This window comes from Passer domesticus, chromosome 13, assembly GCF_036417665.1.
Source record: "Passer domesticus isolate bPasDom1 chromosome 13, bPasDom1.hap1, whole genome shotgun sequence".
NCBI lineage: Eukaryota > Metazoa > Chordata > Aves > Passeriformes > Passeridae > Passer > Passer domesticus.
The window spans coordinates 845,640-870,701 of record NC_087486.1 but is presented as its reverse complement, the minus strand read 5'-3'; the positions used below and the strand labels follow the sequence as shown (position 1 = coordinate 870,701).

Below are 25,062 nucleotides of genomic sequence, written 5' to 3'. Positions count from 1 at the left end.
GGACTGGCACAGCTGGATTGGGACTGGCATAGCTGGAGCCAGGGCACAGCTGGTCTGGCTGTGGCACATCTGGCAGCCGTGGCACATCTGAGGCCTGTGCAGGGGAGGGTGCAGCACCCACAGCTGGAGCACATCTGGGTGGCAGCAGAGCTGGCTGCTCTGGCCCAGGGGCAGCGGGTGCAGCCGTCCCTGTGCACAGCTGGTGTCACACCAGGTGGACTCTGGTGGCCCAGGGTGCCTCTGGGGGCTCCCCAATCTGCTGCAGCTGCCCCAGGTGTGGGCTCTGTTCAGGCTGGGGCTGGGGCTCTGCCAGGCAGATCCCCTTGCCCTCCCTGATCCCTGCCAGAGCCTGTCCCTGGCCCAGGCAGACACAGGACAGTGATTCTGTTTGTCTCTGTCTGCTGTTGAACGTGGCTCAGTCCTGGCCCCTGGTCCAGGATCCCTTTGGAGTTTCCCACTCCCTGTTTCCCAGGAGGGAGCAGCCCCTCCTGAGGAATGACTCCCAGCCTTTGTGTTTTAACAAATGACCCGAGACGCTGACCCCAGTGTTGTTTACTCGGCTGGGCATTAGCTCAGAGTCAGGAGCTGCCTCCCAGAGGGCTCTCCTGGGTACCCTGACCAGGAGGCTCTCCTGTAATTACATTCCAGGGAAAACAGACATCTCCTGATTCATTTAATATGTGCCATGTTGCATTTAGATATGTAACAGAAGCCCCATTACCTTAAAAGTCCTGCTGTTATCAAGTACTGACTTAATTACAGTTTTATCTAAAAATAGATCAAGTTAGCCTGACAGAATCCATTTGTCCTCCTCCCCTGCAGTTGCTGCTCCATCACGACCAGCAGCAATCCCCTGCCACAGCCTTGTCCCAAGAGCTGCTGAGATCCCACGAGTGTGTTTGCTGTTCCCTCAGCACCGTCCCCCAAAACTTCCCAAACACGGAATCACAGACTCATGGAATGGTTTGGAGTGGGAGAAACCTTAAAGCCCAACTTGTTCCAGCCCCTGCCATGGCAGGGACAACTCCCACTGTCCCAGGTGCTCCCAGCCCTGTCCAGCCTGGCCTTGGCACTGCCAGGGCTCCAGGGGCAGCCCCAGCTGCTCTGGGCACCCTGTGCCACTCACATATAAACACAAATATATATATATATATATATACACATAAATATCCAAACACAGAGAGGCTGCTCAGGCTCAGCTTATCCAGCTCTGGCTGCTTTGGACCCCTCTGACCCTGGCAGCCAGGGAGTTCCCGTGGGCAGTGCCCGCTGCTCCTCTGGCACAGCTGCTGCTGCCGTGCCCAGCTCCCAGCCAGGGTGAGGCCTGCAGCCAGCATCGCTCCTCAGCATCACTTTCCTCTTTCCTCTGGCTGTGCTGTGGTTTGCACAGCTTTTGAGCTGCCCTGGAAGCCAAGCCAAGGCAGTTTTGTCCCCACTCGGGAAGGAAAGGGCTGTGAGCAGTGACTGCCATCAGCAGAGGGGGCTCTGAAGGAAAGGTGGCAGGGTCCCGTCTGTGAACCTCCCCTCAGAGCTGTCCCAGCTGCTCCCTGTGCTGTGCTGGGCACTCTCTGCCTTTCCTTTTGTTTCCCAAGTGCTTGACAACAGACACAGACTTTCTGTCCTCCTTTGGCACGAGCAGGATGGGCAGTGCCAGCGGGACTGGCTGGACAAGGATGGATGGAGCTGGAGGATCCCGGGCCTGCGAGGATCCCAGCTCTCCCTGTGAGCCCCTGGGGATGTTTCTTTGCCTCGGAAGGTTTTTGCTCCCTCGCTGGGTGAGGGAGGGCAGCTCACTCAGGAATGTCAGCTCCGCTCATTGCAGCGCTGGATTTTCTGCTCTGAACCCAGGAGGAAAGCAGAACTGGGGCTGCTGTGTGTGAGGGCTGCTCCAGGAGATACCTCACTGCCCAAAACCTCCAAGAATTCCCCATTTTGTCTTTGTCAGCCCAGCTACTTGTGCAAACACTGTCGAGCCAGGGCTGGGCACACAAAGCAAGGTCGGTTCTGAGCCGTTCTCCTGGAACAGAGGCACTCGGGGCCGGCACAAAGGAACCTCTGTCTGTCCCCTGCGCTGGCATCCTGGCAATTAGCGCGGGGAATTGCAGCGTGCCTTGTCCTGGGCGCTGAGTGCGGGGCCGTGCGGGGCCGTGCGGGGCCGTGCGGGGCAGGGCAGGGCAGGGCAGGGCAGGGCAGGGCAGGGCAGGGCAGGGCGGGGCAGGGCAGGGCAGGGCAGGGCAGGGCGGGGCAGGGCAGGGCTGAGCGGGGCAGGGCTGAGCGGGGCAGGGCAGGGCAGGGCAGGGCAGAGTGGGGCAGGGCAGGGCAGGGCAGGGCAGGGCAGGGCAGGGCAGGGCTGGGCAGGGCAGGGCTGAGCGGGGCAGGGCAGGGCAGGGCTGGGCAGGGCAGGGCAGGGCAGGGCAGGGCAGGGCAGGGCAGGGCAGGGCAGGGCAGAGTGGGGCAGGGCAGGGCAGGGCAGGGCTGGGCTGGGCAGGGCAGGGCAGAGCGGGGCAGGGCTGAGCGGGGCTGGGCAGGGCAGGGCAGGGCAGGGCAGGGCTGGGCAGGGCAGGGCAGGGCAGGGCAGGGCAGGGCAGAGCAGGGCAGGGCAGGGCTGGGCAGGGCAGGGCAGGGCAGGGCAGGGCAGGACAGAGCGGGGCAGAGCGGGGCAGGGCTGAGCGGGGCAGGGCAGGGCAGGGCAGGGCAGGGCTGGGCAGGGCAGGGCAGGGCAGAGCAGGGCAGGGCAGGGCAGGGCAGGGCAGGGCAGGGCAGGGCAGGGCAGGGCAGGGCAGGGCTGGGCTGGGCAGGGCAGGGCAGGGCAGGGCAGGGCAGAGCAGGGCAGGGCAGGGCAGGGCAGGGCAGGGCAGGGCAGGGCAGGGCAGGGCAGGGCAGGGCTGGGCTGGGCAGGGCAGGGCAGGGCAGGGCAGGGCAGAGCAGGGCAGGGCAGGGCAGGGCAGGGCAGGGCAGGGCAGGGCAGGGCAGAACAGGGTCTGGCTGTGCCCTGGCCCCCGCTGCCAGACCCGACTGGCAATCAATGAATGAATGAATAATGAATGGGAAGCTCACCTGTCCAGGAGAAGGGAGGGAAATCATCTGGCCTTCTACACCGAGCTGGGTTTCACGGGTTTCAGCTACACGGAGCTGTAGGTCTGAAAACCAGAACAATGAGGGGTCACCCAGGCAGAGCATCGTGGAAGGGAGCTCCTGGCCCTGCTCAGGACATTGCCACCCACCACAGCACGGGTCAGAGGTGGGCGACCTGGCAGGGGCACTGAGCTGGTGCCACCCCCACGGCGCAGCGTGCCACCCTGCTGGGGACACGGCAGTGCCAGGGGAGGGCAGCCCTGCCCTGCCCGGCTCCGGCTGGGCACAGCAGCCATCAGAGCTGAGCACGCCGCCCTGGAAGGGCTGCCGAGGCAGATAATCTGCAGCACAGCTGTGACAGCCTGCCGAGTGTGGCACAGCACTGTCACCACCATTATCAGCACGGTAATTGGGTGCCCAGGCTGGGCTGATATATGTAAGGACTCCTGAGTAATGAAGAAATAGTCTGCCTTTTTGTTGGGGGGTTGTTATTTTCACTTTTTAATTTAATTTTTTACTATGTAAAGTCCCTGGCAAACCTCCCTGCAGCTGATAAAGGCAGGAGGAATGAGGGAATTAAAGGTACAAAAAGGAAGGCAAGGAGGAAAAGTAATGCTTAAGGGTACTGTAGAAACTGCAGTTCACCCACGTCCAACCCACCAGGAGACAAATATTTAATTGTACAGTAAATAACATATTTTTATGGTTCCAAACCAAATCTCAGAGGCCACATGAATATAAACAGGCATGAGATCAGCTCAGCCCTTGGCCCTCCTGCATCTGCCATGGGATGGGGACAGCAAAGCACAGCAGGGGAATGAGCAGGGCCAGGCCTGTCAACTGGAAATTGTGACTGGGGCTTGGGGACAGCTTTGGGGACTGCTGTCTGACAGGAGAGTGCTGTGAGGGGCGGGCATTTCCACCTGACCCTGGCGAGGTGACCCTCAGCTGGGCACAGGCAGAGGGGGCAGTGGGCTCGTGTCCCACCCCTCCCTTTACTGGGCTGTGTCCCCCCTTTACTGGGCTGTGTCCCCCCTTTACTGGGCTGTGTGCCCCCTTTACTGGGCTGTGTCCCCCTCCTTTACTGGGCTGTGTCCCCCTCCTTTACTGGGCTATGTCCCATCCTTTACTGGGCTGTGTCCCCCCTTTACTGGGCTGTGTCCCCCCTTTACTGGGCTCTGTCCCCCCTTTACTGGGCTGTGTCCCCCCTTTACTGGGCTGTTTCCCCCCCCCTTTACTGGGCTGTGTTCCCCCTTTACTGGGCTGTGTCCCATCCTTTACTGGGCTGTGTCCCCCCTTTACTGGGCTGTGTCCCCCCCTTTACTGGGCTGTGTCCCATCCTTTACTGGGCTGTGTCCCCCCTTTACTGGGCTGTGTCCCATCCTTTACTGGGCTCTGTCCCCCCCTTTACTGGGCTCTGTCCCCCCTTTACTGGGCTGTGTCCCCCCCTTTACTGGGCTGTGTCCCCCCCCCTTTATTGGGCTATGTCCCATCCTTTACTGGGCTGTGTCCCCCCCTTTACTGGGCTGTGTCCCATCCTTTACTGGGCTGTGTCCCATCCTTTACTGGGCTGTGTCCCCCCTTTACTGGGCTGTGTCCCCTTTACTGGGCTCTGTCCCCCCCTTTACTGGGCTGTGTCCCATCCTTTACTGGGCTGTGTCCCCCCCTTTACTGGGCTGTGTCCCCCCTTTACTGGGCTGTGTCCCCCCTTTACTGGGCTCTGTCCCCCCCTTTACTGGGCTCTGTCCCCCCTTTACTGGGCTGTGTCCCCCCCTTTACTGGGCTGTGTCCCCCCCCCCTTTATTGGGCTATGTCCCATCCTTTACTGGGCTATGTCCCATCCTTTACTGGGCTGTGTCCCCCCCTTTACTGGGCTGTGTCCCCCCTTTACTGGGCTGTGTCCCCTTTACTGGGCTCTGTCCCCCCCTTTACTGGGCTCTGTCCCCCCCTTTACTGGGCTGTGTCCCATCCTTTACTGGGCTGTGTCCCCCCCCTTACTGGGCTGTGTCCCCCCCTTTACTGGGCTGTGTGCCCCCCTTACTGGGCTGTCCCCCCCTTACTGGGCTGTGGGCTGGCACAGCTCCCGGCTCCTGTTTTCCTTTTAATAATCATTAACTTTAAAGATCCAAATCCCTTTTCTCGTTTTTCTTCCCTTTTCCTGTAAGTCAGCCGGGCTGCCCCAGGCTGGCTCAGCCCTCGGGGACAGCCCAGCCCCTGGGGACACCTGGGTCCCCTCTGGCTGTGCCACCGCTCCCGGCTCTGCCAGCCCGAGAGGGGACACGCCAGGGACAGGCTGAGGCACACGGGCACAGGGGGTGGTGACACTGGGGGGTGCAGTGACACTGGAGGGGGTGCAGTGACACTGGGGGGGTGCAGTGACACCACAAGGGGTACAGTGACACTGGGGGGGGGTGTGTGCAGTGACATTGGGGTGCAGTGACAAGTGACACTGATGGTGACACCAGGGATGCAGTGACACCGGGGGGTGCAGTGACAGCACGGGGTGCAGTGACACCGATGGTGACTCCGGGGGTGCAGTGACACCAGGGATGCAGTGACACTGGGGGTGCAGTGACACCGAGGGTGCAGTGACACCAGGGATGCAGTGACACTGGGGGTGCAGTGACACCGATGGTGACACCGGGGGTGCAGTGACACCAGGGATGCAGTGATACCATGGTGCAGTGACACCGGGGGTGCAGTGACACGGGGGGGGGGGTGTGTGTGCAGTGACACTGGGGTGCAGTGACACCGATGGTGACACTGGGGGTGCAGTGACACCAGGGATGCAGTGACACCAGGGATGCAGTGACACCAAGGGTGCAGTGACACCGGGGATGCAGTGACACTGGGGGTGCAGTGACACCGATGGTGACACCGGGGGTGCAGTGACACCAGGGATGCAGTGATACCATGGTGCAGTGACACCACGGGGCTGCAGGGTCAGGCAGGGGGAGCCGGGACTGGCCCCGTGAGCCCCAGCCCCAGGAACAAACCCTTTGTCTGGGCTTCCGGGCACGGCTGGGATGGCGAGTGGGGATTTCCACAGGAATTTCCAGAGGCTGTTTGAAGATATTTTTACGCAGGAAAGGCAGTGGCCTTGCCTCACCATGAGAACTGAAACGCTCTGAGCTGCTGTGGAGTGCCCCGTGTGCAGGGCTGGTCTCAGTGCTGGGGAGGGGAAATCTCCATCCAGATTCCAGGAGCAGAGGCAGAAAAGGAGGGAGCAGCGAGGGCTGGGGTGCTGAGCAGCCCCAGGAGGAAATTGCTGTTTCCAGAGGCAGAGGCAGCGCCTCCAGCCCCGCGGGTCGCAGCACGGCTGATGCTCAGCAGACAGCTCTGGAGCCCCTCCAGAAAGGAAACTGCAGTTTGCTTTGGGAACTTCTGCTTCTCATTCCTGGAAACACGGCCTCAGCTCAATTTCACAGCGGTTTGTGACGTTTTTCCAGTGGTTACACAAATTTTGGGAAAACATTCCTCTCCTTGGAATTGTCTTGTGATAATAGAACCCTGCTTAAGTGCCTGGAGGTTTCAGATGGCTTCACAGCCCTGCAGAGGGGCCTGGGAGGAGCAGCCCCCTCTGCCTGGCAGGGGTCCTGCCTCCCCAGGCACAGGAATCCTTGGGGATGGGCTGTCCTTGAAGCTTTTCATGGTGCAGGTGCTGAGCCCTGGCACAGGGTGCCCCTGGATCCCTGGCAGTGCCCAGGGCCAGGCTGGACAGGGCTGGGAGCACCTGGGACAGGGGAAGGTGTCCCTGCCATGGCAGGGCTCGGAATGAGATGTCCCTGGATGCCTTTTGTGTCTCTGGGCTCCCAGGTGCTCTGGGAAGGGCTCCCTCTGCACAGGTGCTGCCCTGGATCCCAGCAGCTGCAGGTGTCAGTGCTGGTGGGGACCAGCTGGGGTGGGCTAGAAATGCTGCTGCTCTGGCCACCCCCAGCTCCTGCCTGGGCCAGCTGTGCTGGGCACCCAGCCTGGGGGCACTGGGAGCTGCTGAACCCTCCCTGGAGGCACTGGGAGCTGCTGGAACCCTCCCTGCACTGGGACCTACTGGAACCCTCCCTGGAGGCACTGGGATGGGGCATGTGGGTGTCTAATGCAGGGGTGCCCAAAGCTTTCCTGCCTTGGGGCTGGGCTTGGTGCCCCTCTGGGCGCTGCCTGCTGCTGTTCCAGCTGCCAGGGGCCCAGGTGGGTTTTTGTGGGGCAGGAGGAGGCACTCGTACACCCCCAGCTCCCTGGGCTCCTGCTGCTCTGCCTGGTGCTCCCTCTGCTCCCCACACCCCCCGTGCCACACCTGGGGAGTGTTCACCCACGGGGCACCACCAGACCAGAGCTCCCCTGGAGAACGTGGAGAGGGGCTGATCTTTTATTTTTGGAGAGAAATGAGTGGCAGCTGCTTGGCTGGGCCTTTGGGGGGATTCTGTATTTCTCCCAAAGGGGAGAGCAGGAATAGGCAGACTGTTCAGCCTTTCCTGACAATGAGGCTTTGTCATCTTTATAATTAACCCTGATATTTAAATACTTCTGCCACGGATATCACTGACAATTTCATAGCCCTTGGTTCCTTTACTTTTCCATTTCAGCTTCCTGCACTGCAGTGACTCCCAGGGGCGTGACTAATTTCACTTTTCCATTTAATTGAGAGCTTGTTTCTGACTTTGTGTGTTTAACTGTAGCTTGGCCAGCTGCTCGATGCCACTGCCCAAAATGCACCTGTCAGGCCTTTTCTTTTGCTCCCAGGGAATTTAGAGAACATCTATGACCAGCTCTTTCTTCAAAAACATTTCATCACAGTGAGGTGATGTGGGTTTTCTGTATTGCTGTGTGCTGTGTCTCCACCTCCTCCCTTAAGGAATTCACCCAAAAAAATCCTGAGCTTGAAACTCGTTGTACTTACCTGTCACTTCTATTTTTCTGTCACTAAGGACTTCCCTGAGGGCCTGTGGTGATGTTTCCTTTGCCACTTCTCTGGCAGCTCTGGAGTGGATTCCCTTCTTCCCCTGCCTTGCTAAACATCCACCACCCTGCTCTGCAGAATCCTTGTGCCAGTGATGGATGGAAAAGGATCTGGTGAAGCTTGTGAACAGTGGAAGCTCAGGGATGAAGGGAATGATGCTGCTGGAAGCCCAGCCTCCTTCAGGATGAGCTGTAACCTGGACCACAGCAGGGGGACAGTGATCTTCAGCAGCACTGACCCTGTGCTGGCCTGGAAGGTGAGTAAATACACAGATACACGTGTGAAAACAGTGGAACTGTGGCTGTCCCATCCCTGGAGTGCTCAAGGCCGGGCTGGACAGGCTTGGAGCAGCCTGGTGCTGTGGAAGTTGTCCCTGCCATGGTTGGAACTGGATGATTTGGGAGGTCCCTTCCAACCACACTGTTCTGTGAAGCTCCTCTGTGTGTTCTTCCTGCACCATGTTCAGTATGCTGAATGCCTCCAGACATGCCAGCTCCTGAGCCAGTAGCGTCCCACCCTCACCTTCATCCCATCTCCAGAGCTGTGCCCGTGCAAGCACTCCTTCCTGGTGTGAAAGGCAGCCTGTGTGATAATGCAGAGCTTTGTTCTGTGCCACATGTGTGCACAGCCCTGGTAACATCGACAGTGGCAATGCTGCCCCAGGGGACAGAGAAGGGTCATTGTGGCTCCGTCAAACGGGGATTTGTGCTGCTGGGCAAACTGAGCCTCTGCCACCCCCGTGAGGCACTGCCCTTTCAAATGATCATTCTGGTTTGTCAGTTATTCTGTGTCCCATTCCTGGCCAGAACAGGGTGGGCACAGCCCCCAGCAGGGCAATTCTGAAAGCTGCTTCAACACAAGGCTCTCAGGGCACCTTTGATCACTGGTCATCAATGCCACCACTGAATTAGGGGACACAAAGCAGACATTGAGAGTGGCAGCCGGGCTCCAGCACCCTGAGCATCATCCTGGAAACAAAAGTCAAACTTGACATCAGGCAGGGAGAAGCCAGAGGGGTTTGTGAGTGTCCCTGTGCTCTGAGGAGGATCCTGGCTCGGGGCTCTGTCAGCAGGCAGGGCTGGGGTCACACGCTGGGACAGCAGGAAGGAGGTTTGCAGCTGGACAGGTGTCGGAGCAGAGTTTCAATCTTAATGAAGCAGTAAATATGTAAGTATGATGCCCCTGAAATTGGGGAAGGGGCAGACAAGCAGCACTCTGGGGAATTGTGCCGAAATGGACAGAGCTGGGCGAGGTGCCACCCGTGCAGTGAGACAGGAGCAGGGCAGCAAAGCTGAGGGCAGCAGAGCTGAGGGCAGCTCGAGGGTCAGGGCTGCACGCTGCTGCCCAGGGTCTCAGCTGAAGGGTTTCCTTCTATTTTTAACAGGAATCAAAGCAAACAAACCTTGCCCACTGGCTGAAAGCACAGGCAGCAGCAGCCTCTCTCCAGCCTGGCTCCTGCTCTATCTGCTCTGACACCTGCCAGGGAGATGAGAGGGAACTGCCTCTTCTGGAGACAGCTCCCCTCTCTGCACGGCCTGGGGGCTTTGTCCCGGGCATTCCTGCTCTCCCTGGGCTCCAGCTCCCCAGGGGCACGTGCCAGGCCTGGCAGAGGAGCTGGGCACGTCCCGGGTGAGCGTGGCAGGGCACGAGCAGGAGGTGAAGCCAATTAGCTGGAACAGATGAGAGCTCAGCTGTGGTTACAGCCACGTGCAGGGGCGAGGAACTCATGGCCCAAGGCGTGAACACGGGCTCAGGGACCTGTGCAGATCCCTGTGGCACCACAGGCTGACTAACAGGAGATGGCATTGATATTTCCCTTCCACGGGAAACCAGTTCCAAAACCAGTTCCAAACCTGTGGTGGCTGGGGAGACTTGGCAGCACAAGTGGGAATGATGAGTACGGCAAAAAATCAGGGGAGGTGATTAACGAGTGTGAGCTGGGAGCTGGAGAGGGGTTGGGAGCAGAGACCCCAGCCCAGTTTGCTTTTCATTTTGGGGGGAGCTGTCCCCCTGCAGAGGCTCAGCTGTGTCACTGCTGTTCCCGTCTCCTGTCTCGTCTCGCCCACCCCTGCAAATCTGCCTGAGGGCCAGGAGGAGTGACTGCGAGGAGAGAAGTGAGCTGCCGAAGGGAAAAAAAGGAATTGAGTAGGTGGAAATTCATGTGTGACTGTGAGAGGTGCAGCGCAGTGAGGAAAAGTCCTGCTCCGCTCTGAAATGTCTGCAGCTGAGATGATGCTCACTGAAGCTGGCGAGGGGCGGCGCAGGGAGCACTGCCACCCTGGGGGTGCTGCAGTGACAAACAAGAATACACCCACAGCACGTTGCAGGACAGCACGGGGAAGGGGAAGCCCTTGGTGCCTGCCCCAGAGCTGCATTCACAGCCGAGGAAAGGCCCAAGGTCACGGATCAGAGCTCTCGGAGGGCTGTCAGCACAGCAGGTCAATGCACACCCCTGGCCTCACAATGGGGAATTCAAGGGGATTCCCTGTGATGGCCCAATGTATTATCTGGAGCAGGTTGTTTTATCTTTGCCTTCTACAATGCCTCATCTGTGTCTAGCCCAATAAAAGGAGTCCTGGGAGCAAGGAAGATGTGAGTGTGATACACAGCCACATAACAAGCAGACCTTGAACATTGCTGCCCGAGGGCAGTTCCAAGAAAGCTCTGGTGTGGCTCCTGCATTCTGGCAGTCGGGATGCCTGCTGCTGTCTCGGGGGGTTCCATGAAATGCATTAGTGCCCAGGCTGTGAAACCCGGAGCAGCGGGCGGGTTTCCACCCTCCTGCCCCTGTGACACGGGTTCTGGCTCTCCCAGGGTGGGAACGCTGCTGGGATGGGGGGAGCTGCTGGAGGGGGCTCCAGGACCCCCGGGGACAGTCGGGGACGAGGGTGCAGCTCCTGGCCAGGCCGGGGTGCCTGTGTGGGGCTGAGCCCAGAGCCAGCCCCTCTGTCGCTCCCAGCTTCCAGGGCTGGCTCCTCACCCCCACTCCTGCTGCCACTCCAGCTTGCCCTGGCTGCTGCACTTGGCTGGCAGAAAGCTTTCCCGGGGGAGAAGGGGCTCCTCTGCCGCGGCAGGAGGGATGTGTCACCCGCGAGGGCCGGGCTGCGGAGGTGGGAGATGCTCTGCTCAGACGAGGGAGCTGCTCCAGCTGAAAGCTCACGCGGGGAGAATTGCTGTTTTTCAAACAGACCGGCTGGATCCAGCTGGCTGTGGGACCCACCCAGAGATAACGCCGGGGAGAGCAGCTGGGGCTGAGCTGATGCTGCTGCAGGCACAGAACCCCAGACTGGTTTGGGCTGGAAAGGGGCACAGAGATCACCCAGTGCCACCCTGCCATGGCAGGGACACCTCCCACTGTCCCAGGGACACCTTCCACTGTGCCAGGCTGCTCTAAGCCCTGTCCAGCCTGGCCTTGGGCACTGCCAGGGATGCAGGGGCAGCCCCAGCTGCTCTGGGCACCAGTGCCAGGGCCTGCCCACCCTGCCAGGGAAGGATTTCTTCCCAATATCCCATCTAACCCTGCCTTCTGGAAGTCTCCCCCTTCCTTCCACAGCCCCCACCCATGCACCAGCAGTTATTTGATCCTGAGTCACCTCATCTAGGTGACTCTGGATCAAATAACTCTCTCTTTCTCATTTTGTATTATTTTAATGCTGCAGTGCTTTTCTGCAGATGTTCCCTGAGCGGGTGAGCTGTGGGATGTGGGCTGGTGAGTGAGTGAGGGAGAATGTGCTAATGTGTGGTCAAGGACGGCTCGGGGGTGGGAGTGTGGGATTAGGGCAGCCACAGCTCTCCTCTGTGGGGAGGCTGTGTGGGCACAGCCCTGCAGGGGCTGGCAGGGCTGGCTGTGGCCCCTGGCACGAGCTCCCCGTGCCCAGGGCTCTGTGCAGTGCTGCTGGATCCCTGCAGGGTGCCCAGCTGACCTGGCTCGCTTGGGGTGAGACAACCCAGCTGTGGAAAGGATAGATCAGAGCAGGCAGGGGTTACAGAGGGAGGCAATGCTGTCCTCCACAGGCAGCAGGATGTGGCACTCTGGGGCGTTGCTTTGCTTATTTTTCCCTGCAGTGATAAATGTTCTGAGGAGTGTGGTGGGATTCTTGGGGTGTCCTGTGCAGGGCCACGAGCTGGGCTCCATGGTCACTGTTGGTCCCTTCCAACTCAGGATTTTCCATGGTGTTCTCTTGCAGTTTGGATGCACAATCCCAGGGAAATGGGGCTGGAAGGAGTCTGTGGCTGTTCCTCGCCAGTCCTGCTGCCCTGCTCTGCTCCCACATTCGGAGCTCAAACACAAGGAGTGTCTCCTGGTGAATGCAGCCAGGAAAAGGGGAGAGGATTCCTCACTGCCTGCCTGAGGCCTCGGTTCCAGCGTGGTGCTTCATGTGAGGCAGAGCTTTGTATGGCCTCGATTCTGTCCTCTTCAGAAAATGACAGTCTAGGCATCATCATTTTCTGTGGTGCTGAAAAAAATTCAATTCCGAGCCCCAGATATTTGCATCCTCTAAGGCAGTGTCCTACAAATCTAGTTACAGGTTCTTCCCTATTAGCAGTACGTGCTGGAACACTTCTGAATGTGAACAATGGTGATGGAGAAGGATAAAACCGAAATAGTGCTCCTGTGGCTTTGTGCAGGGTAGAATTAGGGAGCATAATCCAAATAATAACATCTCATGCTTTTATGGGGCTGTGTGCATATGGCGTAGATGACAGCTCATTAAACTTTATATCCTGCCTACAAGATAAGCATGTAATTAGTATTACATCCTTTTTTTATAATTAGGAGGCCTCATCCAAAAAAATGTGGCTCACAAGCCATATTTGAAGGCGGTGACTCAGCCTGAATTAGGCTGTGCTGAGAGGATGGAGAGAATCGTGCTTGGAGGGCTGAAAAAACAGAGACAAAAGGTTGAGCTGGTGTCAGGCTCCTGCTGGAAACCGCAGGTGGATGAACTTTTGAACACCGGGTGTGGGCCGGACCGAGCTCGGTGCGGAGCATCCTGCGGGATGGGCTGGGCTGCGGGAGTGCCCGGGGCTCGCCGGCCTTCCGTGCTGCCCGTGGCACGGCTGAGCGGGGACTGGGGTCCCGGGGATCGTCCACAGCCCGGGGGAGAGGGCAACGGGCATCCCTGCTGGCACAGCCTGGAGCACCGGGCATCCCTGGCATCCCTGCTCGGCACAGCCCGGGGGAGCGGGCATCGCCTGGGGGAACCGGGCAGATCCTGGGGCACCGGGCACCCAGCATCCCTGGCATCCCTGCCCGGTACAGCCTGGGGGGCACCGGGCATCCCTGGCATCCCTGCTCGGCACAGCATCCCTGCGGCCCGGGCGCTCCGTTCCTGCGCGGTGCCGGTGTTCTTGCCCGGTTTATTCCCGGGCTCGGGCGCTGTGCCGCTGTCCGGCCCCCAGCAGGAGCAGCTGTTCGGGGCAGCTCCGGCCGGGAAGGAGGCGGCGGGCCCGGGCCGCGCTGCTGGCGCGCTCCGAAGGGAGCGGGCGGTGGGGGAAGGCAGCGGGCTGTGTGCGCGGTGACAGCTCCCACCCTCCCGAGGGCGGCGGTGACAGCCGAGCTCGGGGGATGCTCTGGGGCCGGGGCCGCGCAGCTCCGCCCGCACCCGGCCCTGCCGGCAGATTACGGGCTCAGCCTCTCAGACCGCAGCGCTAAGCCGGGCAGTAATCTCCGGCACAGATGTGCCATGATGGGAGCAGAGCCGTGCCAGCCGCCAGCCGGCCGGGCGCGGGGCGGGCCGGCGCGGCGCTCCCGCAGGCCGGGCGCGGGTTTCCCGGCGGCGGGGCCGGGCCGGGCGGGGTGGCGGGGAGCGGGGCCGGGCCGGGCAGGGCCGGAGCGGGGCCGGGCCGAGCGGGGCCGAGCGGGGCCGGGCCGGTCCCGCCCCGGGCAGAGGCGGCTCCGCAGCGGCGGCGCCGGCCCAGGTGCGGGAGCGGCGGGCGCGGCCCCGCCCCGCTCTCTGATTGGCCGAGCGGGCGAAAGGGGCGGGGAGAGGCTGCGGCGGCGCGCTGCCATTGGTCAGCGGCGGCGGGGCGTGGCGCGGCGCGGGCCGGGCGCGGCCCCAGCGCGGCCGCAGCGGCTCCGCCCCCGGCGCGGCTCCGCTCCCGCCGCCCGCCCGGCCCCGCTCGGCTCGGCTCGGCCTGGCCCGGCCCCGCTCCGGCCCCGCTCGGCTCGGCTCGGCCTGGCCCCGCTCCCCGCCGCCCTGCCCGGCCCCGCTCCCGGCCCCGCGCTCCCGCGGCAAGAGCCCTTCCGTTCCGCGTTTCCTCCGGATTTCTGCGTGCTTCGCCCCGCCGTGCCCGGCAGCATGGGGCTGCCGGCGCTGGAGTTCAGCGAGTGCTGCCTGGACAGCCCGCAGTTCCGGGAGCGGCTGCGCTCCCACGAGGCCGAGCTGGACAAGACCAACAAGTTCATCAAGGAGCTCATCAAGGACGGGAAGTCGCTCGTCGCCGCCCTCAAGAGTAAGTGCGGGGCTGGGGGCGGCCCTGCGGGACCCCGCGACCCCCGCCCGGCCCCGGCCCCGCCCGCCGCTCCGCCAGCCGGGACCGCCCGAGCCCCCGCTGCGGGCTGCGGGGTGGCCGGGCCCCGCTCCCGGTGCCGGTGTCGGTGCCGGTCCAGCAGGACGTGCGGTGCCCCGGGATGTGCCTGCCGTGCCCCTGGTTCTGCCACCGGCGCACGCCCGGGCCTGGCCCTGCTCCGTCCGGGTGGGTCCATGGGGCGTGCGGGTCCCGGTCCGGTCCATGGGCTGTGCGTGGTCCATTGGCACGCGTGCGGTTCTGGTTCTGGTCCTGGGCTCGCATCCCTCGGGAGCGGTTTTTGGGGGTGGGTGGGCGCCTGGCTCCCCTCGCCCCCCGCTTGTCCCGTGTCCGCTCGGGGCGGGGATGCCGGAGCCCCCGTGGCCGTGCCCGGCTGGCCCCTCCGCTGCTGTCCCTGTCGCCGAGGGGAGGCGGAGGCGGGAGGGGTGGGATGCAGCGATGCGGCTCCGGGGCTGGGGACAGCCTCACCTGCGGCTGGGGACAGCCTCACCTGCGGCTGGGGACAGCCTCACCTGCGGCCGGGGACAGCCTCACCTGCGGCTGGGGACAGCCTCACCTGCGGCCGGGGACAGCCTCACCTGCGGCTGGGGACAGCCTCACCTGCGGCCGGGGACAGCCTCACCTGCGGCTGGGGACAGCCTCACCTGCGGCCGGGGACAGCCTCACCTGCGGCCGGGGACAGCCTCACCTGCGGCTGGCAGCGTCCCGCTCCGCCCTGGTGCCCGGGCTGGGCTGCTGCTGTCCCCACAGGGGACACCTCTGCCAGCGCTGGGTGGCTGTGCCCTCGGGGTGCTCTGCTGGCTGGGCTGCTCCCCAAGCTCGGCTCTGTTTCTGCTGTTCCCTCATTGGGGTTTTCTCTGTTTTTAAGTTTTTCTGGCCCAAGTCACGGGGTGCGTCCCCATCCAGGGGGGTGCCGGTACCCTGATGTGCCCCTGTCACCCCAGCCTGTGCCGTGGTGTGATGGGCACGTCACCAACACAGGTGCCCTGGAGCCCCTGCAGCATCAGCTGCCGTGAGCCAGCCTGGCCAGGGCCACTGTGGGGCTGTGGGACAGCGAGGTCACCCAGGGTGCACGGGCAGGTGGAGCATTGCCACCACCCTGTCCATTCCTGCTCCCTGCCCTTCTGATCCCACACCCAGCCCCAGGGGTGCAGCTCCCCTGTGCTGAAGTAGCAGCTGGCAACATCTGGCTTACAGGGACTCCCATTGTGGCAGTTCTTGGCATTTGGGGTTAGAAGAATCTCAAACCCAACAGCTGTGGGTGCATTTGTGGTTCTGCAGGTCTGAGCTGTGCTCTGCTGTGGAGCGTTTGCTGCAGGCAGCAGTGCCTGGCCCTGCCTGTAGCATTCATTTTATCCCAGAACAAATCCTACAGCACTGTTCTTGACAGAAAATACATTTTGGGAGTGAGCTGCTGAGTCCCGAGGTGTCTCTGGGCTCGGTCAGGTAGCTTGTGGCAGGTGCTGGCTGAGCTGCTGGCTGTGCTCTGCCCTGGGCACGCTGTGTGCAGTGTTTTGGGGGTGCTGGGAGCCCCTGTGGGCTCGTGGCTGCCCGTGGGCTCCTGTCCCCTGGCCGTGGCCGTGCTGCACACCCCAGCTCGGGCAGGAAGAACGCTCGCTGGCCTCTGGAGATAAGGATGTTTTTATGGCTGGATTGTTTTGCAGCTCCTATTGAATGTGTTCCTGGATTAGCCCTTAATTCCTGCCCAGGGCTGGGGGGAGTTCCAGTGGTGCCCAGGCTGCAGGGACAGCAATAATGCTGATTCTGCTGCAGGGTAAATCAGTGCCCGGGCGCCAGCCCTGCCTGCCCTGCTGCCACCTCCCCGGCACGTGTGGCACCGAGGTGGCCCCAGGACACTCTGGGGGAGGGTTTGGGCCATCTGGGGCAGGGCACTGCCCGGGAGGCTGGGAAGGGCTGTCCCCTCCCTGGCTGGGGGGCTCGGCCCTCTGTGCATCCTTCTCCTGCTGTAGGAGTGACTGCAGGGGCTGTGGGGCTGTGGTGCCTCCCCCTGATCCCTGGAGCTGGGGGGGAGCTGGGATGGAGCTGGGTGGGATCTGGGCTGGAGCTGGGTGGATCTGGGCTGGAGCTGGGTGGGATCTGGGCTGGTGCTGGGGGGGATCCGGGCTGGTGCTGGGTGGGATCTGTGTGGGATCTGGGCTGGAGCTGGGTGGGATCTGGGATGGAGCTGGGGGGGATCCGGGCTGGTGCTGGGTGGGATCTGTGTGGGATCTGGGCTGGAGCTGGGTGGGATCTGGGCCAGCTCTGCCCACAGGTGTCACCCTCAGCGTGTGCCAGGTCCCAGCTCTGTTGTGTGAGCCCTTACAGACCCTTCCAGTGTCCAGCAGCAGGGATGGGGATGCTCCAGGGGTGAGGAGCTGCTGTGCTGCCTGTTGCTGGTTGTTGTATCTGTGCCACGGCTGCAGGGGCTGGGATGTCACCCCTGTGAGCCAGTGCAGACCTGGGGCCACTCCTGACTGTGACCAGGGCCATGTTTTTCTTAGCCAGTTTTATTTTTCAGTGGTGTTTCCAAGTGGTTTTGGTTTGTCTCCCCATGGCTGGCCATGGTGGCCTTGTCCCCCTGGCACTGTCTCCGTGCTGCTCCTCCCGTGGCTGTGGAGCTGGGCAGGCCTGGGGCAGCAGACCCTGGCTCAGGACGTGCTGCCCGTGGCCTGGGGGGTTCTGGGGCTCTCCGGCCCTTGGGCAGTGTGAGGTCTTTGCAATATCCTCTCTCGTTTTCCTTCCTCTTGCCTCTTCTGCTGAACGTTTCACATCCTCTTTGCACGAAGGCAGGCGTGGGGACAGCGTGTAACTGCTGCTGGTGAGGGGCTGCTGGGGCTGGCTGGAGGGAGGAAGATGAGGAGGGAGGAAGAGCCCTCTGCAGAGCAGCAGCACGGGCATGCAGGGATGGTGGGACTGGAGTAAGGACACGGAGCAAAGTCTCTGCCAGGGTTTGTGAAAGGGCTGCTCTGCCCTGCTTTTGCCCTCAGTGTAGGTACAGAGAGAAACAGGAATGATTCACAGCACTTTCTCCTTCCCCGAGAAGAAAGAATAAATTCAGAAGGTTGAAAATGATCCTCATTTGCTGAAGGGCTGTCTTGCTAAATATCCTCAGATGGCAAGGGCATCTCTGGAGTGTGTGTGTCTGTGTGTACATGAATGCTGTTGGATCTTTTTCCCCCAGTGAGTTTCTGTGCCTGTTTCCATTGTCTCCCTTTGCTGCCTGGCTGGTATTCAGTGACCTGGTTTTCAGCAAAACGTGTCCCTCTTCCTCCCTGATCCACCATCCATAAATTATTCAGAAAGTTTTGCAGATGCAGAGACTTCAAGTGTGACATAAATAATGAACTCGAAGCCTGGGTGCCGTGAAACTCCTTCTGCAGCACAGGAGCTGTGGTGACCAGCAGGACCAGGGAGGCTGAAGGATTTCATCCCTTTGCATGTCCCTGTGGTTGTGTGGGGGCCAGACAGGCAGCCAGTGGTTCGTCCCTGTGCTGGCATCAGCTCCAGCCCTGTGCTGGCATCACCTGCAGCCCCTGAGCTGGCATCACCTCCACCCCTGAGCTGGCACAGAGGGGGAGCTGGAGCTGGGCACCCACGTGGTGATGTGGAGATGCCCACAGCTTGCTTTGGGAACCAAACAGCACCCCTAGGGATGGAGGATGTGGGGGTGCAGGGCTGCCAGCCATCGCCTCCCCCGTGCTGTAGCACAGGGCTGAGCCTGGCACCCTCCTCCTCCTCCTCCCCGTGCTGCCAGGCGCCCTGTCCCTCTGGCCCTGGGGCTGCTGTCCCCTTCAGGCCCTGGGTGCAGCCTGGTGCCCTGCCACGTTTCTGCTGCTTTGTTTTCCTCCTTCCAACTCCAGGCACTAATTTGAAGCCACCAAACCCGTCCACGCCCCGGCTGCTGCCATGCTCCCACGGCACAAACTGCAATTTGTGTGCTGGGGCTGGGCTGCCTCTGTGAGCCCCCTCCCCACGGGGGTCCTGCTGGGCTGTGCCATGCCCTGGGTCCCACGGGAGAGGCACAGCTGGGCTGGGCTGCTGTTCTGGGTCCCTTTTCCTCTTGCTGTTCTGGGTCCCTTTTGCTGTTCTGGGTCCCTTTTGCTGTTCTTGGTCCCTATTGCTGTTCTGGGTTCCTTTTGCTGTTCTGGGTCCCTTTTGCTGTTTTGGGTCCCTTTTGCTGTTTTGGATCCCTTTTGCTGTTTTGGGTCCCTTTTGCTGTTTTGGGTCCCTTTTGCTGTTTTGGGTCCCTTTTGCTGTTTTGGGTCTCTTTTGCTGTTTTTCTGGCCAGGTAACCCCAGAGCTGCAGCGAGGAGGGATGGGACCAAGGGGGTGATGCTGGCCCTGCATCCTGCAGTGTCTGGGGACTGCTCTGGCCCTGCTGGCCTCTGGGGCACATGCTGTGGCACTGTCCCACAGGTGCCCTGCCAGCTGTGTCCCCCCTCATGCTGGCTGTGGGGACAGCTGAGGTTTGCTGTCAGAGAGGTGTGCTGTGCCTTCTGTCTGTCCTGCAGGGTGTGATTTTAATGAGTGCCCCCTGTGCTGACCCCTGTGTGCCTGCACGGTGCTGTGCTGCCCTGGGAAGTGCCAGCAGGGCTTTTGCTGCAGCTCTGGGGTGTTCCCTGGGGCACATCCTGCTCGGGGGGTGCTGTGCATGCAGCTCTGAGTGGGCAGTGGGGTGCTGGGGTCGTTCCTGGTGCTGCTGCTGGTGTCCCAGACTCGGGGATGTGCTTGCACGTGGGTTCTGTTCCACATCTCTGCAGCTTCTTGCTGAAACAGAGCCTTTGTGAGGTGTCTGTGCCCTGGCAGTGCCCTGGCAGTGCCCGTCCTGCGTGGAGCTGGCCCTGGATCTGCAGCACACTGCAAGCGAAAGCGAAACTTTTGCCCAGTGTTTACTTAATTCCCTTTTTACACAACAGGGCTTAGGCGGCCGATAAGGAAACTGGGATTGCTCACTTTGCCACTCTGTCATGCCTTTGCCATCCTGCCCCCATGGCCCTGGCTCAGCTCACTCAGTGCCCCTGGGGTGGGTCTGGGGGGCACAGGGCAGGTGGAACACGGGCTGCTGTGCACTGCAGAGAGCCCTTGGCTGTGCTGGGGCACGGTCCCAGCCTGGGGCTGGTTTTTGCCTGCTGCCAGCTGGGGTGACAGCTCCTTGTGCCCCGGGTCTTTGGTGCAGGGAGAAGGAACCCAAAGCCCATCTTAGGTTATTTTCATCCTTCTTGCTCTTCTGGCCCCTGGAGGAAGCAGTCACAGCCCAAACCCTCTCAGCATCTTTGCACAGGGGGATCAAGGTGCAGAGGCTGAGGTCTGGCTTTGCAGGGCAGCCCCTGCTGGTGCTCAGAGCTGCGCTGGGCTCTGCAGGTCCAGGCTGGAGCAGAAGGAGCTCTGTGCTTCCTGGAGGGTGCAGAACCAGCAGCAGCACCCGCCTGGGCTGCTGTGACCCTGGCACTGGGCTCTGCTGGGCTGTGCCTGTGGAATGGGGCAGGGCTGAGGCTGGGCCAGCCCAGGTGAGTCCCTGCATCTCCCTGTGTCTGCCCAGCACCAGGAGCTGCTGCCTTGCCTCAGGGAGATGTCCTGGAGCATCCATGCGTTCCCCAGGGAGCTCCTTCCACGCTTGGAGGGGCAGGGGGGGTTCCTGCCTGCCCCCAGCCCCCCCTGGGCTCTCCCTCTGCCTGGCAAACCACAGGGAAAGCACGTGGCTTTGGCTTTGGCTGGTGAAATGATTTACTTTGATTTTTTTCCTGCTTTGTTCACCCAGCCGAGGTGTAATGTGTAACAAGGCTCTCCTGGGCCCGGGTGCATTTTTTCCCCTCTTCATTCCTGTAGGAAACAGCTGGTGCAGGGAATGCTTTGAGGAGGGATATGGTTATGGCTCAGCCAGTCCTGCACCAGCACAGCCAGAGGCACCAAGGGCTTCTCCTCCTTTGCATGACCTGTGTGGCTTGTGCAGCCACATCTTTAATAACTTGTCTGGGATTTTATTCAAATGAGAGGTAGGACAGGTGGTAATACTGAGCTTCAGTTTTGGCACAAGCTGATCCTCCTCTTCCTCCCCAGTGGAAGTTAGCAGCAGGAGCATATTCCTGCTTGGGAGGGGCTCTGTGGTGGTGGCTCTGCACTGTGAGCCCTGGAGGGGCTGTGGTGCCAGCAGGGCTGGCTCCAGAGGGCTGACACTTCTGCCACCCGGCTCTGCCCCAGTGCCAGAGGGAGCTGTCCCTGCTGCAGGCTGCAGTGGTTCCCCGAGTGCCCTGCCCTGGCTGTGGTCCGTGCAGGAGGATCCCCACACCCAGGAGTGTTCCCTGTATCCCCAGGGAGCATTCCCAGCTCCCAGGGGACCCCAGCCCAGGCACGACCCCGCAGGGCTGGCAGGTTTGGGGCTGGTGTGGGAGGGTGGGCTGGGTCCTGCAGGAGGCACTGGGTGGGTGCTGTGGGGCTGGGCTGGGCTGGAGCCGGGTCTGGCTGGCAGCAGCACTGACAGGGAGCCCCCAGAGCAGGGTGGGGTGTGCAGGACAGCCTGTGTCCATGGTTGCATCTTTGTGCTGGCAGAAGGCTCCTTAACAGGGCTGGGAGATCCCTGTAGTTGGGAGTGTGCCACAGAGCACCTCTGGGCACGTGTCCCCATGGCTGGGATGGGCATGGAGCCCAGAGGAGCTGCAGGGCCTGCACTGAGCTCGTGTGCCATGCCAGGCTAAACCCAGCCCTTTGGGATGGCCTGGGCTGAAGGGCAGCTCTGAGGGGCAGGGGCTGGCACTGCCAGAGCTGCAGGAGGCTGAGGGTGCCCACCTGTGTGCAGGGAGGGACTCTGGGCAGGGGGTGTGGAGGGCCAGGCTGGATGTCCCTGTGTTCCTCCGGGAGTCACCCACAGCTGTGTCCTCTCGTGCTTCCAGCACGGAGCAGATGTGCTGATTTGGGTCGGGAGGCTGCTTGCCCAAGGCTGCAGATGTGCTGGCACAGCTTGAATCATCTGTCTCCCTTTGCTTCTGCAGGGCTGCCAGACCGAGAGGTGCGTGGCATCACCTGTGGTGTGCGTGGCACCACCTGTGGTGTGCGTGGCACCACCTGTGGTGTGTGTGGCATCACCTGTGGTGTGCGTGGCACCACCTGTGGTGTGTGTGGCACCACCTGTGGTGTGCGTGGCATCACCTGTGGTGTGCGTGGCACCACCTGTGGTGTGTGTGGCACCACCTGTGGTGTGCGTGGCATCACCTGTGGTGTGCGTGGCACCACCTGTGGTGTGTGGGGCACCACCTGTGGTATGTGTGGCACCACCTGTGGTGTGCGTGGCATCACCTGTGGTGTGTGTGGCATCACCTGTGGTGTGCGTGGCACCACCTGTGGTGTGTGTGGCATCACCTGTGGTGTGCGTGGCATCACCTGTGGCAGGTGTGGCACCACCTGTGGTGTGCGTGGCATCACCTGTGGTGTGTGTGGCATCACCTGTGGCAGGTGTGGCACCATCTGTGGTGTGTGTGGCATCACCTGTGGTGTGTGTGGCATCACCTGTGGCACGTGTGGCACCACCTGTGGTGTGTGGGGCACCACCTGTGGTGTGTGTGGCATCACCTGTGGTGTGCGTGGCATCACCTGTGGTGTGTGTGGCACCAGCTGTGGTGTGTGTGGCACCACCTGTGGTGTGCGTGGCATCACCTGTGGTGTGTGTGGCACCACCTGTGGTGTGTGTGGCACCACCTGTGGTGTGTGTGGCATCACCTGTGTGCCCTGGCCAGGGGCTGGGAGCGGTGGGCTCTGTAGGTTTCCCTTTAGGCTCCCTTTAGGCTCCCTTTAGGCTCCCTTTAGGCTCCCTTTAGGCTCCCTTGCCCTTGCTTTGCTGCAGCTCGCAGTGACGCTGGGATGTGAGGGAGGAGATGCCGTTCCCATGGTTGCTGTGCAGGGTGGGAGGCGGCGGTGCCACTGTCCCCGAGCTCTCTGCAGGTTGGCACACGTGGTGCTGCTCCGGCTGATTCAGCGCCAGGCATGGCGTGGGGCAAGTCTCTTCTGCCCTTGCTGTCTGCCAGACCCCTCCCCAGCTGGCAGGGGGGGAACACCAACCCCAAAATCGTGGTGTGCTTCTCCCAGGAGCACAAACCAGGGCAGGGCTGCTCAGGGTTGGCATTCCTGCACATGACAGAGGGGCTTCTGTCCCCCCACCGTGTCCAGGGGGCAACAGCAGTGCCAGTGTGGCCAAGCAGACCCTGTGGTTCTGGTGTGGGGCTCCTGGGCATCCCTTTGCAGCACCCAGCAGTGGGACAGAGGGGACAGGCTGTGCCAGACATCCTGCCTGGGCTGGGTTGCTGCATCCCTGCCTTTTCCCAGCGCTGTGATGAGTAGCTGCAGCGTGACCGTGGTGGGTGGGAGGGGAGGCAGAGCGAGGGGGAGCTCGTAGGAAACCTGCACAGCTTGGAAACCTGCACAGCTTGTTCACTGTGCTGTGAATCATCCCCCTCCTCCTCCCCCGGGCACGCGAGCGGCTGTCACCGCCGCGGGGACAGGCATGTTTTCCCTCTCTTCCTGGGACAGGGATGCTTTCCTTGTTTTCCTGGGATGGGGATGTTTTCCCTCTCTTCCTGGGACAGGGATGCTCTCCCTGTTTTCCTGGGATGCGCATGTTTTCCTGGGACAGGGATGCTTTCTTTGTTTTCCTGGGACAGGGATATTTTCCTGGGACAGAGATGTTTTCTCAGCTTTCCTGGGACAGGGATGCTCTCCCCGTTTTCCTGGGACAGAGATGTTTTCCTGGGACAGGGATGCTCTCCCCATTTTCCTGGGACAGAGATGCTTTCCCAGTTTTGCTGGGACAGAGATGTTTTCCCAGTTTTGCTGGGGCAGGGATGCTTTTCCAGTTTTCCTGGCATGCTCCCCACACCAAAGGTGCTTGCCCCAGCTCCTTGTGAGCACTGGTGGCCCTGGGCTTGTGGGCTCTGACAAGGGTGGATCTTTAGGGCATCCCCCTGGCTGTTAATGGCAAGGATGGTCTCCATCATCCTGCTGTTAATGCCAAGGATGTTAATGCCATGGATGCTCCTCCAGCATGATTTGGAGGAGCTGGGATTTGGCTCCTCTGCCTTGGCTCCCAGTGGGAGCTGGGGGGTCCTGGGGTGCAGGGGGTGTGCTGGGATGCTCTGTGCCATGGGGACTGAGGGGATGTCTGTGCCCTGCTGCCAGGCGGGTTTCCAGCCGGAGCTGGGGGAAGCACAGCAGCCTCCAGACCATCTGGCCCTGGCACGTGGAGCAGCGGGCACAGCACAGGGACAGGGGGACAGCGAGGGCTGGGGGTGCCTCCTCAGCCTGCCCTGCCCTCTGCACCCTCAGCAGGGCTGGGAGCAGCCTGGCACAGAGCAAGGTGCAATGGGATGAGTTTTGGGGTCACTTCCAGCCCCAGCCAGTCTGGGATTCCATGATCCACAGTGAGGGAAGCGTGAAGGGCTCTCTGGGCTGAGTGACCTGTAAAAAGAGCTGGCGTGTGCCTTTCCTAGCACTGCTGCCACGCTGTCCCTTTGCTGGATTTTCTTTCTCTTTCTCGCTGAAGCAGCGTCTGCCCAGAGCGATGCCCTCGCTGAGTGCTGGTTGCTAAGCAATGTTTTACAAAAAAACCCCAACCATTGCAGAGCAGAGCGTTGGGTGCCTCTCCCATGAATTCCAGGGGAAAGCCCGGGTTAAAGGCAGTGATTTCTTCCTGGAAGGGTGGTCAGATACTGGAACAGGCTACCCAGAGCAGCGGTGCAGTCACCATCCTGCAGGGATTTTACAGATGACGACAGTGGCGATTGTTGGCTTTGGCAGTGCAGGGGGAACAGCAGGATGTGAGAACCTTGGAGGGCTTTTCCCACCTAAACTGTCCCGTGGTTCTGTGCTACACCCTGGGCTCTGCATCCCTGTCCTCACCCTGCGTGCCTCCCTAAGCTCCACTGGAGATTTTAATTTATATTTCTCTTTTCCTGCCGAAGCAGGAAAAATTGACTCACTGGCCACTGATGTTCGTGCGAGCACAGTGGGATTTTCCTGTTCTGACAGCTGAGGTGGAGGAGCGCCGGCGACAAAAGGATTTCCGCAGATCCTTGGGAGGAGGAGGAAGGAGCTTGTGCACAGCAGCTTCTGCAGGGCTGGAGCCGGCCCTGCTCCCTGCCCTGGCTGTGGGACGGGGACAGGGAGGGGCACAGGGGTGGCACTGCCCCGTGCCATGGCTGGGAGCTGCCAGCATGGCCTCCTGTCCTTCCTGCCCGCAGGGACAGGGTGATGGTCCCCTCCCCTCCTGGGCACGGGGGTCTCTGGGCCCATTGTCCCCTGGGGACCCCAATGCCTTGCTGCCTGCCCCTTGGGAAATCAACAGGCTCCCTGTGGCCCACCTATTAGCTAATTAGATTTAATAACTAACTAATCCAGAGGCAGGGCCAGTGCCTGAGGCAATCTGCTCGGCCTGGCGGGGTCTGGCAGGGGCTCTGCCACAGCCCCCCTGCCAGTCCCCCTTCTGCTCCACTAATGGGCATTGCCTGGGTCAGGAGCAA

At 61.4% G+C, this 25,062-nt stretch overlaps 1 protein-coding gene and 1 long non-coding RNA gene across 6 annotated transcripts in view; both read left to right on the top strand.

Annotated features, from left to right (window-relative positions):
• The first annotated feature begins 7,027 nt into the window (after positions 1–7,027).
• On the top strand, positions 7,028–13,109 carry LOC135279906 (uncharacterized). The gene is made up of 3 exons (XR_010347054.1): positions 7,028–7,260; positions 8,108–8,285; positions 12,217–13,109. It is a non-coding gene; the product is annotated as an uncharacterized LOC135279906 (long non-coding RNA).
• Positions 13,110–14,095: 986 nt separating this feature from the next.
• Positions 14,096–25,062, top strand: part of ARHGAP26 (Rho GTPase activating protein 26) — a 101,729-nt gene continuing 90,762 nt past the window's right edge. For 3 of the 5 annotated variants that reach the window (XM_064388103.1, XM_064388101.1, XM_064388102.1), the window contains exon 1: positions 14,099–14,485. In XM_064388103.1, the coding sequence (XP_064244173.1) occupies positions 14,332–14,485 (154 nt within the window). In that variant the 5' untranslated portion in view covers positions 14,099–14,331. Of the gene's footprint in view, positions 14,486–25,062 lie in introns of all 5 variants that reach the window. The other 2 variants (XM_064388100.1, XM_064388104.1) reach the window with 2 other exon arrangements.